General features: G+C 35.9%; 2 protein-coding genes across 2 annotated transcripts; one reads left to right on the top strand and one right to left on the bottom strand.

Moving 5' to 3' along the window:
- Nucleotides 1–3346: 3346 nt before the first annotated feature.
- On the bottom strand, nt 3347–4609 carry LOC112179514 (leucine-rich repeat extensin-like protein 3). Its single transcript, XM_024317947.2, has one exon. It carries the CDS (start codon nt 4445–4447, stop codon nt 3767–3769), a length of 681 nt encoding a protein of 226 aa, XP_024173715.1. The 5' UTR covers nt 4448–4609; the 3' UTR covers nt 3347–3766.
- A 3038-nt stretch (nt 4610–7647) lies between these two features.
- LOC112180912 lies at nt 7648–9149 on the top strand. Its single transcript, XM_024319492.2, has 6 exons — nt 7648–7752; nt 7949–8015; nt 8115–8177; nt 8346–8452; nt 8545–8612; nt 8746–9149. Exons 2-6 carry the CDS (start codon nt 7956–7958, stop codon nt 8958–8960), a joined length of 513 nt encoding a protein of 170 aa, XP_024175260.1. The 5' UTR covers nt 7648–7752; nt 7949–7955; the 3' UTR covers nt 8961–9149.
- The last annotated feature ends 2991 nt before the right edge of the window (nt 9150–12140 follow it).

Raw genomic sequence — 12140 nt, 5'->3', positions numbered from 1 at the left:
TTGGATTGGCGTCGAATGACTGATGTTGGTGGATTCTCTTCAAGCTGTGGTGGAGATGAGATGTGGGCTGAGGGGCGATGTGCTGAGCAGAAATGTTTTATTGAAATAGTCTTCTGTACTATTCTTAATTTATGAACCAGAGCATACTATTTGTATGTTATATTTTATCAAAAAAATCAACTTCATTTCAAAAAAAGATAATCAATTAACTTCAGTAATCAAGAAGTGTCTAGTTTATCCATGACTAAAACATGAAAAACAAACAAATGTAACGAGAATGCTACGGATAAACAACTATAGTTACAATAATCAACTTCATTTTAAAAAAATAATCAACTTCAGTAATTAAGAAGTCCCTAGTTTATCCATGACTAAAACGTGAAAACAAACTGCTGTAATGAGAATACTAGTAATTAAAAAAAAAAAATACTGTACCATAACAAGGAGATTGCAAGTATGAATAGTTTCATGTTACCCAAAAATTAAAGTTTAAACGTTTTCTAGCTTTCAAGTTTCAACGTTCCATCGATAGAATTACATGGTGGAAGGCCAATGTCAACGTCAACTTGGCTTTCTTTTGGGACATCATATCCAATGGTTGCGACAAAAATCGATCGTCGTCGTTCGTTTCTAGCTAGCTAGGTTTTGTCGTTTGGGGACCGCATGTGGTCTGAAGCAAGATGCTTCCGCGCGCTGGAAGGGAGGAATCATTATTTGAGTGACCACAGATTGACATGGACTAATGGAGAATTGTCCAATTACCAGTGCATGACAAATCGACCATTTAATGTGCATTGCTAGCTAGCATAGGTTAGCTATATGGGAGAGGATCCTCTCCTGAGCTCTTTTATACCTGAGCTACCTAAGCTTTTCATGGTAAGCCGCCATGTGTCCAAAAATCCATCTAACGGTTCCTATATTTTATTATAATTATTGCATAATTTGCAGCTTAATCCTACGGCTGAAATTGAACCAAACTACTTCCATTCCTTATCTTCTTCTTCTGCCCGATCTCATTCTCACTCTTCCATCTCAATCTTCTTATTTTTCCAGCTTTCAATCTAAAAGGACAAATTGCAATGAGCTCTTGGATATCATATTTAGGAGGGGAATTTCTTAGAAGTTTCAGCAAAGATGCTTGATCAATTCCTCAAGAACACCCACTCTGGCAAGTACCAATAAAACCCGGGAACACTGAAGCTTTTCTCTCCTCGTATTTCAAACTTTCTGGGCATCAATGAGTTCTGAATTTTCATGGCATCTGGGCATTTCTTCAAATTGTGGATAATTTTTTTTTTTTTTGGGTAACTGGGGGTGATTTGAGGAATTGAATTAATTTGGGCTCAAGGTTTTGAAAGGTCATAATCTTTCTTCCTCAATTACACCATTTGGGTATGGGAAGCAAAATCTGAAGTTCAATGATTTTTGGGTGAAGGAAAATCTAAAATTTATCATGTGTGCCCGTGATGATTGAAAAATCTGAACTTTTTGGGTAAAGGCAAACACAGAGTGATAAGTCAGGAGACCAAACTTCAAGTCCAGTGAAACAAACTGTTGAGTTGAATTTGAATGTATTGGAAGGTGGAGAGAGAGATAAGCATGTCGAAGAAGAGTCCTTTGTGCACAAATGTTTTTGAAAAATTACAAGAATTGGGTATTGAGAGTACCGAGAATCAGAGTAATTGTCTTGGCGGTGTGGAAACGAAAGAACCAAATCTAGAAAAAAGAAGAAGATAGAGATAAAAGTGAGAGAGAGAACAAGTGAAACCGTGAAAGAAGAAGTTGAGCAATAACAGTTTCCCAATTTTAGCCGTTTTGATGTGTTATTATACACGTGGCGGTTTAGGATGGAAAGCTTAGGTAGCTCAGGTAAATAAGCAGCTCAGGAGAGGATCCTCTCCCTAGCTATATATGTTAGCTGTTGTAGCCTGTAGCTTTCGTGGTGGCATTGGGTCGCGTACGTACCCTCGTGGTTTCTATTTTATTTAAGGGTGCGGTTATTGTCACCCTATAATTTTCTTAGTTCACCCTACAAACAATTAAATTATTGAAAGATTATATTACCTAAATGCAATTACACTAATTTTCTAAAATTCAAATATGTATGAAAAAATAAATATATAAGTAATTAATTAAATACAAAAACTACTTAATTTCTCATTATATAACATCAATCTTTATCTTCTCCACCCAAATTTGAATTTATTACTATTCTTTTTTGTCTTTTTGTTACATCCTCATTTTTTATTCGTTATTCAATTCACAAAATCATTAACTTTAACTTCATCAAAATCTTTGCAATATTCTTTGTGAACACCGAAAATAAAAAATTTAAAACACGAAGAAGAAAAAAAATCAATCTCTTCTTCATTGATCATAATTGTAAATTTATTAATCTTTTTACATAGATTGAAATAGAGAACATTGAAATTGAAAGGAAAAATTTTAAAAAAAATGGAGTAAATCAGATTATGATTTTATTAGGAAACTTTAATAAATTTTAATTTTTTTATGAGTATAAATTAAATAAGAAATTTTCGTTAAAAATATTTATTTTTTAATTGAATATGTCATATAAGGATATTCTTGAAAAGAGAAATGATTTAAATAAGTAAATTTAATAATTGAAATTAAAATGTAGGGTGTAATAAGCAAGTAGGGTAAACAAAAAAAATGATATGGTGGCAATAGCCGCACCCTCTATTTAATTTATCATCATCCATTAAGTACTATTGCTACAAGTAAGATGGAAGAAATGGCATCGACCTAGGGTTCGCTAGTTAACCTATATAAGACGAGCAACATAATATATATATATATATATATATATATATATAGCTAGGTGAATGAATTACCAAGCTAGGTGTTCCATAATGAAGAAATGTGAGTTTACATTGGCAACAAAAATTTATTAATTTTAGGGTTTGACATTGAAAAATCTACGAATCTATAAATTGTATCAGTTATATGTTTCACGGCAAGATATATGTGAAGAATGTTAGAGAAAATGGTCTGCAATCTTGTAATAGGACTAATAATATTATAAATTTTAAGTTATGTGATTGAAATATGATGATACCACCATTACCACGGTAAATTGAGCTAAAATTTTAAAACGAATATTAGGAATCTACAATACTGTTCACATAGTCAATAACAAATCAAGAAAATTATACTCAACTACATTGGATGTAAATCTAATTGTAGAAAACAAATTACCTTAACTTAAAAATAATATTTCAACCACTGAATTTACATCCAAATGCGGTTAAACATAATTTATTTGCTCAATTACTAACTAGATGAACGCTAAGCACCACTGTAGGAATCTATAAGAAGCAGAAAATAAAGAAAAAACAACATCATTTGAACTATTGTTTTAAGAATTTAGCTCTTATTACACAAAAAAGTTAAATTTAATTTATTTTTTTATGCTACAACAATTAACATTAAAATAGAATGTTGCGTACGACGAGCAAGCACCAACATAATTTAATGGAAGTACACCGGCCATGAAGCTAGCTAGCTAGCTGGGAGCGAGGCCTTATTCATTCTCTTCTTTTGCCAGATACATGAGTCCATCCCAAAGGGGTCTGCAGCATGCATAGAGATCAATCTGACTACTACTTCAAAGAATCACAGAATACATTTAGTGAATACAGAGTCGTGCAGACATAAATATGCATCTCGGTCGGTCAAACAGCCGTGAAATAACGATTACCTGGACTGGAGAGATGGACTGATCGAATTAGAGCTAGTTAGCTGACTAGAAGAAGCAAATAACTAGGAAACTAGTGCTAAAGAAGACAAAGATAGAGGTAACGGTCGTGGAGTACTGCATATCAACGGATTTAGAGAAATCAGGTTTTGGCGGATCGTAATAATATACGGGATTAACGTTTGGGGGGAATATTGAATTGCCAGGATTAGGTACATATGGTTGACGTGGTGGACGATTCGGGATTAATGCTGGCACACCTGGAGGGGAGTACGAGCAAGTTCCTTGACAAGGAGACGCAGGTGCTGGTGGTGGTGGACATTCAGGGAGAGCCGGAACTGGTGCTGGTGATGGCGGTGGCAGTGATGGTGGTGGCGGGCATTCAACAACTGGTGGTGATGGCGGTGGTAGTGATGGTGGTGGCGGGCATTCAACAATTGGTGGTGATGGCGGTGGCAGTGATGGTGGTGGTGGGCATTCAACAACTGGTGGTGGTGGTGGTGGTGATGATGGCACAGGGCACGGGTTGGGGCACTCGTCACACATTGTGCAGCTGGTTATTTGGTCTTTGGATTCTAGTACTATTGCAGTGGAATTAGTACTATCTGTGGACGATTCCATGGCTACTGAAACAGTAGCTGAATGCATGACTAGCATGATCAGAAGGAAAGTAGTAATAGTAGATGAGAAAGGTACCATCGCAATCGAAATCGAATTTGCCGTAGCCATATGATCTAGCTAGGTGCGTAGCTAGCTAGCTCAATGTACTTGTTGAAGAAATCGAAGTATACTGGTTTGTTAATGAATTCTAGCTAGCCAAGGCGCACCAGCAGAAACGTACGGTAACAAAGGGGGGTTGGGGACGATGGTGAAGCAAGTATATAAAGACAAAGTTGATTTGGTAACCGAGATCAAGAAGTATAGACTTGGAGTGCATGTGTATTGGTGACCGCACCATTTGTCGGTGTTTTATCTTCTAAGATATGCCCATCTTCAAAGTATTGTCCATATATTTCGTTTTAAAAAAAAAAATTAAATAAATAAATTCAGTGTGTGTATGTATACACACACTTTTTGTAATGTCTCTATTTGCATATCTTCAAATTAGTCACGTTGCAGTGTCGCGAACCTTTAGATCGAAGTACAAGTTAAGACGGCTCAACTCATATCCTAAAGAGACACAAGACAATTTATTTAAAAATCAAAAATTTTAAAATGATTAGAGTTGATAGAAAGCATAAAGTTTAAAGTGAGGTGAAATTGAACACATTATCCTTGTCAATTAAAATAACATTATAACTAAAAGAAATGTCAAGCGTGTTGGGGTTGATTCCAAGCATAACTACTTAAATGAAACAAAACAGTACTTAATCATCAATTTAAAACATTAAAAATAAATTTCAGTTTTTTTTTTTTTTAAGGAAATGAATACTTTCATTGACCTAAAGGTCATTACAGTCGAAATATATAAACCCCTCCACACATAGAGGAGGTACATTGAAGAAATTCATAGAAAATAAATCATGCTTGGCTTCCTAAGCAAGGGTATACTATGGGAAAATCCTTATCAAACGACGCTTCACACAACGAAAAAAAAAAATTTCGTTGTGTGTAGATGAAAATGGCTTCAGACAACACGTTTAAAGAACTTACGTCGTATACACTACTATAATAATGTCATTAGATATCGCCACTATTAAATCGGTCAGGATTGCACCTGATGTTAAAAACCGTGCTAACATCAGTTTGTGAAAAAACCGATTTCTATTATTATTATGGACATCGGTTATTTTCGTAACCGATGAGAAAAGTTTCGTTCGAAAAATTTAAAAAAACGCGGAGGGACTAAGTTGAAAATTTTGAGAAACGCGGGGACTGAAAATTTAATCCCCCCACACTTAGTTATTTTTCCCACACGACTTGCAATGACTCTGAGTCATTCCCAAACCCTAACTCATTTTCACCCGACCTCCTCGTCTTCCTCCTCCGCCTCTGCAGCATCCTACCCTTATCACTCGCAACCCTTATAACCTAGTCTCTGAGCTTCGGCTGCTGTGCCTCCTCAACACCGTAACCCTTCAGCACTGGTCCTTCTCTCTCTCTCTCTCTTCCCTTCTTTTTGTTTCTCTTGTTCCGAATCTGAACAAGCCTCTGTTGATTTCGCAATCTAACAACCTGTTTCTTCTGTAAAGCTCTAATTGCAGGCGTTGGAGAACCCCATGAGGTAAATCAAGGTCCAGAAGCTCGTCCTCAACATCTCCGTCTGCGAGAGCGGCGATCGTCTCACCAAGGCCGCCAAGGCTTTGGAGCAACTCAGTGGCCAGACCCCTGTTTTCTCCAAAGGTGAGATTTTTAGGGTTTCTCTGTTCATTTTTGTTTTAGGGTTTATGTGTTGGTGCATTTTGACTCTGGGTGGGTTGTGGTTGTGTGCAGCTCGGTACACTATGAGGTCTTTCGGTATTCAGGAGCCTATCGATCTTGGAATTAAGTTAGTGCTTTGATACTTTGACTCTGTCCTTGGAGGCTTTGCACTGTGACTCAAGTAGAGGAAGTAAACATTCTATTGAAACTTATTCCAGTCCCAGCTTTCTAGGGGACACGTTTCTAATTTGTTCTGGGATTTGCATGTTTGATACTCTTTTTTGGGTTTGAATGAGTTATCTCGTATGTTTGGTAGGAGAATGTGAAGTTTGGTATGTCGGATTTCTTTAATAATGGGCTTTTATGCAAATGTTGAGTCTTTAGCTTCATTTTGATATTGGCTTTTGCTATTCCTATGTTTGTCTCACTTTCTGCAATCAAGTTTATGTTTTTGCTGCTAAGGATTGGAATTCTCAGCAGTATATATTATGGGTTGGCATCAAGTTTGGTATTTGAGTCCTAGCAAAGCATATTAGTATTTGACTAATAGAATGATGATCTGTGCCTTTCATTTTTCTTGAAGATCTGAATTTAGTGTTCTCTTAGCATACTTCTACCTATGTGATCGGACAAATTTCTTCAACTCTTCAAAAAAGGTGACATTGACAACTTAATCCTGTTATGTTAGTCATTTCATTCTTAGTTGTTGGAATTGTTTGTCTTTCAAATCATTTTGAAAATGAAAATAAGAAATTTTGATATATATGTTCCTCTTATTTAGTATCTTAGTAACACTTGTGCTAACTAATGTGGGAACATAGTAACTGTATGCAGACTTCTGCTAACTCATAATAAAGCCAGATCTGCATTATTCACTAATTGCTTGAATATCACATTCATGTGAATTGTACAGATTTTCTTCTAAAAAAAAAAAAAAGTGAATTGTACAGCACTATACCATCTGTGTTATTTGTCTAATGGTGGGCTTGTCTATTGTTTCAGCTACTGAATGGGTGAAGGGGAAGCAAATGGAGGAGGTCCTGACTATTAAGAACACGTGAGTTCTTCACTTCTGCTTATATATATATATATATATATATATATATATATATATAGAATTTCTTATGTTTGTTTTGTTGCGGATTCTTAACCTTGTTATAGACACTGTCCACTGGCTAATTCCAGCATTGAAGAAGTTGCCTCAACAGGACCTGGTATTCGCTTGTTCCAACTCTATGTGAGTAAAGTTCATGCCTGACCAATTTCTGCAACTTTAGTTTTGTTCTTGTCATATGCGTTTTTTGCCGAAATTCACTTATTAATTCCCTGTTATTTTATAGACTATGAAGTTTGAGTTTTTGGGCTTCCAATCAAGTGGAATGGTGCTTCTTATGAATCGAGACTACTTTTGAAGCATTTTGTATTGAGTTCCTACCAGGATTTTCATTTCAAGTTTGAAATGATTTTATTAAATGTTTGCTTTCATGGTTGTGTTTTGTCTTGTATTATCAGCCTTACCAATTAATACTGTGCTTATTGTTCAGGTGTTCAAAGACCGGAATCTGGTTAATTACACGGCTTGTCAGAAGGGCTCAGAGGGCTGGTTACAAGGCAATAGTCCTCACTGCTGAAACTCCAAGGCTCGGGCGCAGGGACGCTGATATCAAGAACAGGTGAGCGGTAATTTAAGAATATTGCGTGGAGATAAAGAATTTCATGTGATATATACTGTTACTATGTGGCTCTTTTGGTACATGATACTGCTTCTATGTTCCATATGCAATCAAATATCATTTTAAGGTTTGATATATCTTCTTTAACTTGATTTTGCGTAATGAGGTCCTAAAGCTGTCTAATGGTTCTTCACAAGTTTACTATGCCACCAAGTTTGACATTGAAAAACTTCAAAAATTTGGATCTTGGAAAGATTGATGAGGTTGGACCCATTTACTTCTGATATCAGACCAAATAAAAGTCTATGCAGTTACTTTTCATTTTGGCTTAGTTATTCAGCATTGTGTTAATGAAATTGCAGACCAATGATTCTGGATTAGCATCATTTGTTGCTGGACTATTTGCCCACTCTCTCAGCTGGAAGGTAAGATGATTGCTTCAATATTGATAATTTGAAGTAGCAATCTGAAGTAACAATTTGAAATATTTTATGGGTAACATGGGCTCACAGGATGTGAAATGGCTTCAGTCAATCACTACATTACCAATTCAGAGTTTCCTACTAAGTTATTCTGTTTTAATAACTTAGCAGGGATCTGTCATTCGCTTTTCAGTATTAAAAGCACCTCGCTTGGATGTACTGAAGATTTCTATGAGTCCACCACAAGAAATAGCAGATGGAGTTTCAATATGGGAATGGTCTGGTGCTGCCTTAGATGAGGGAGCTGATGCATCAAAATGGTTTTCAGACTATCTTGGGAAACCTAGTTGACTTGTTCGCTTTAATGCAGGTACAGTTTCATGTGGTACTTTCAAAAGAGTCAGGCACTGATTACTGAGAATATTTCTGACAGTGGTGGTATGAATTACAATTTTCAGTTCAGCTATGCAATTGCATGTTGTGCAGTTATTATGTATGTGTTGATATCATTATATTTTGCACATTTGAGACTAGGAAATAAAAATTTGATTGTGTTGTATTCTAAATGCAGCTTCAGAAACTAGACTTGTGAAACCGTCCTTTTGGTCTCATAAACCTGTGGAACATGAATATGCTGGGGGGAAGCAAATCATGTTCTCCGACCTTTTTCCATACTTGATAGCATCCAACTATACCCAAAGTTCCATATCCCCCAACATAAGAAGATCAAGTGCTGCTTGTCATGGAATTGTGATGAGCTCCTACTCTTGTCAAAGTGAAGCTTGAAGAAGACAAGAAAGAAGCTTTGCCTTATTTGTTTCTCACAGCCATGTTTAATGGATCATTATGAATAATTGATCCATTCCATTTTGTAGCCAAATTGTTTTGTAGTAGGTGAATTGGGGTTTTATTTTGTCCATTTTGTAAACTGTTAAGGATGATGATTTCAGATAAAATACCTCAATATTCAAATCACTCTTGTCAACTGTTGAAATCGCAATTTATAGCAGCATCTACATATTTTGTGGTCATCATCTTCTTTATAGAATCTGATGTCTAGATATAAAGTTGAAATCAGTTTTAACCATAAAAACTGATGTCCAGTAATAGAGATACATCAGTTCCAAAATGAAAATTGATGTTACTAAAATATACAGACAACGATTTTTTGGCCAAAACGATATATTATTGAGTACCAGACATCAGTTCCAAAATGAAAATCGATGTTACTAAACTATCCACACATCGGTTGTTTGTCAATAACGATATATTACTAAGTACCAGACATCAGTTCCAAAATGAAAATCGATGTTACTAAACTATACAGACATCGATTGTTTGTCAATAACGATATATTACTGAGTACCATACATCGTTTTTTCCTTACCCACCGATGTTAATGTAAGTAAATATATCGGTTCCTACAATAATAGACTTTGTCTATTGAATCTAAAATCGTGGTATATGTGGCAAATTAGGCTTCAAAATCATGAAGAACAAGAAATGTTTATGGGAACCGATGTCTGTAACAATATCAGTCATCGGTTCTTAAATCAATAACGATGTTAAAACTCAAACTTGTGTTGTATAATCTATATTTCTTTAAGCATTAAATACAATAAAATGTGGGTTTAACAATAGTAAAACATGTAAGTTTGTTATCATTTAAACTTATTTACATCGATTTATAATTAGGAACCGATGTCTACACGAATACTAGACATCGGCTAAAAACCGATGTCTACATTTTCCGGATCTTTCTCATCACCCACAAAGACATTGGTCGGGTTTTTGTTTCTCATCGGTTTTTGGCCGATGTCTGGGGCCATAATTCTAGTAGTGATAATGCTGTTGAAATTCAAAAGTTTTTAGCTAGAAGGTCATTGCACAACACTTACAAGAATGGTCTGTTGTGTGAATGAAAAAAAAATGAGCGGCAGATTTCCCTCCTAGCTTGCTCAAATTTGGCTTCAAATTTATACTACATTGTACAACAGAATAGCTATATCTGTTGTTTGAGTGTAGCTTATAAAATGTCATACAACAATTTTTTACTTTTGTGTTGTGTGATCAAGGAAGATAATTTGGGAAAGTTTGGATTTGCCCCCAAATATCACTTATTCCCCCAAAGCCTACAAATTTTAGACAACCGCAACTTATTTTTGTGTTGTGTGATTCGTGAATACAAAATTGAAAAAAAAACAAATGTCGGGCTTTGACAGCCTGCTAATATTTTCAGCCTACAATTGAACATCCCCCCCCCCCCCCCCCCCCCTTTATTTTTTCCTTATTGTAAGGGAAGTGTTCCTATCCTTTCATATATATATATTTATATATATATATATATATATATATATATATATATATATCTCTCTCTCTCTCTCATATCTTATCCTTGTCTACTCCAACGACATATACCGGACAATATGTTCCTCTCCAGAAAGATCCACGAGGCCGGCCACTTCTGCATATCAACGGAAGGCTAGCATCTCGAACTGCAGCGAGTGACCTTCGCCGCCTTTCGCTCCCGCAAAGACTGCGTGTTCCGCCTCAACCTCATTTTCTTAGAGGACCGAATCGCCACCATCGTCGACTGTTATGATGGTATTTCTGCATGCTTCTCCGGAAAGAAGTACATCGCCCTACTCTATTCTATAAGGGACAGTAAGTAATTTCTTTTAAGAATTTGGGGTTAGGGTTTCGAATTTTCAATTTGGCTTGTTTCAAATTGTTGCCTTCACTTTGGGATTCACTTTTTGGGGTTTCTTTTAGATCTGGAGATGAACATCACCACTTTGGTATTTTAATTCTCTTTTTGGGTTTTGACCTCTATCAGGATCTGGTACAACTCACTCTCTGACATTTCTTTTACTTTTCATTTTCAATTTTGCCGTGCATATTTGGTATTGATCTGCTTCAATTCTTTGATTTGTTAGTGTTTGTAAAATGTGTGTTACCAAGCTAGCAAACGAGTATCAAATAAAATAAAATAAATAGCAAGTTAGTAACTCAGTAAATAGGTACTTATTGATTTTTATGCAAACTGATTCATAAAATTAACGTTTGCTTGCGGTTCTTATTTTCATTATTCTTGGTTGATTTTATAAATGGTAGGAATATATGACGTTGCTCAAAGGAAATTGGGATTATGAAGGATTGACACTGGCTGTCTATACCAATTCATATTTTCGATATGTAGTGCTGATCATAATGAATATGATTATAATAGAGTTTTGGGTGAATTGATTGTACTGGATACTTACTTATTTTCTGTACTCTCTACTTGTGTATTTTCAAGTTTGGTAATTGAATGGATAGAGTATTGTTTTGCTGCAGTTTCTAGGTATATATTGAGTCATTGATTACCAGATTTTCACCATGGGGGGAGCCCGTTCTAGGAAGAGAAACCATTGAGATGATGAAGATAGTTTTCGTAGAGGGATTTCCAAAAGATATTCCAAAAGTGGGAGTTCAAAGTGCTTGGCAACCTCTTTCTCTTAACTTGCTATAGATATTCAACATGAAAAAGGGCAATGACAGGACCCGCCCCAGATTTCACTCCGAAATCCGAAGTAGCCCTGCGGGGCCCACCTTAGAAGAAATTTTACCAAAAATTTGGCGGAACTTCCCCTAAAATGGACAACCCAAAACCTATAGAAAAACATTTACACTTCTAAATCATCCATCCTTACTCTCCTGGAGCCACCCTGCTCCCCATATCACCACATTCTCCAATTCACATTGCACAATTCCCAACTTAATAACGTAATTCCACAGTTATTAGAGCAATTCTAAAACGAAAGGTATAACAGAATAAAAAAAGTAAAGAGGGTAAAGGATCAATATATCCTACAATGCTGAAGCAGTGACAACAATGCCTCAGCTCCATGTACGCCCAACCCCAACTATTCTAGCCTGCAAACTGGGCATTTGAAACCGAAGGGCCCAGGGGAAAAGTATTGAAAA

This window comes from Rosa chinensis, chromosome 7 (genome assembly GCF_002994745.2).
Source record: "Rosa chinensis cultivar Old Blush chromosome 7, RchiOBHm-V2, whole genome shotgun sequence".
Lineage (NCBI taxonomy): Eukaryota > Viridiplantae > Streptophyta > Magnoliopsida > Rosales > Rosaceae > Rosa > Rosa chinensis.
This window is presented reverse-complemented; position numbering and strand designations above follow the sequence as displayed.

Coding starts and splice junctions, on each gene's coding strand:
- LOC112180912 (XM_024319492.2), top strand. CDS start 7,956: ATGCCACCAAGTTTGACATTGAAAAACTTCAAAAATTTGGATCTTGGA. Junction 8,016..8,114: donor ATCTTGGAAAGATTGATGAG/GTTGGACCCATT, acceptor ATGAAATTGCAG/ACCAATGATTCTGGATTAGC. Junction 8,453..8,544: donor GGAGTTTCAATATGGGAATG/GTCTGGTGCTGC, acceptor GCTTTAATGCAG/GTACAGTTTCATGTGGTACT.
- LOC112179514 (XM_024317947.2), bottom strand. CDS start 4,447: ATGGCTACGGCAAATTCGATTTCGATTGCGATGGTACCTTTCTCATCT.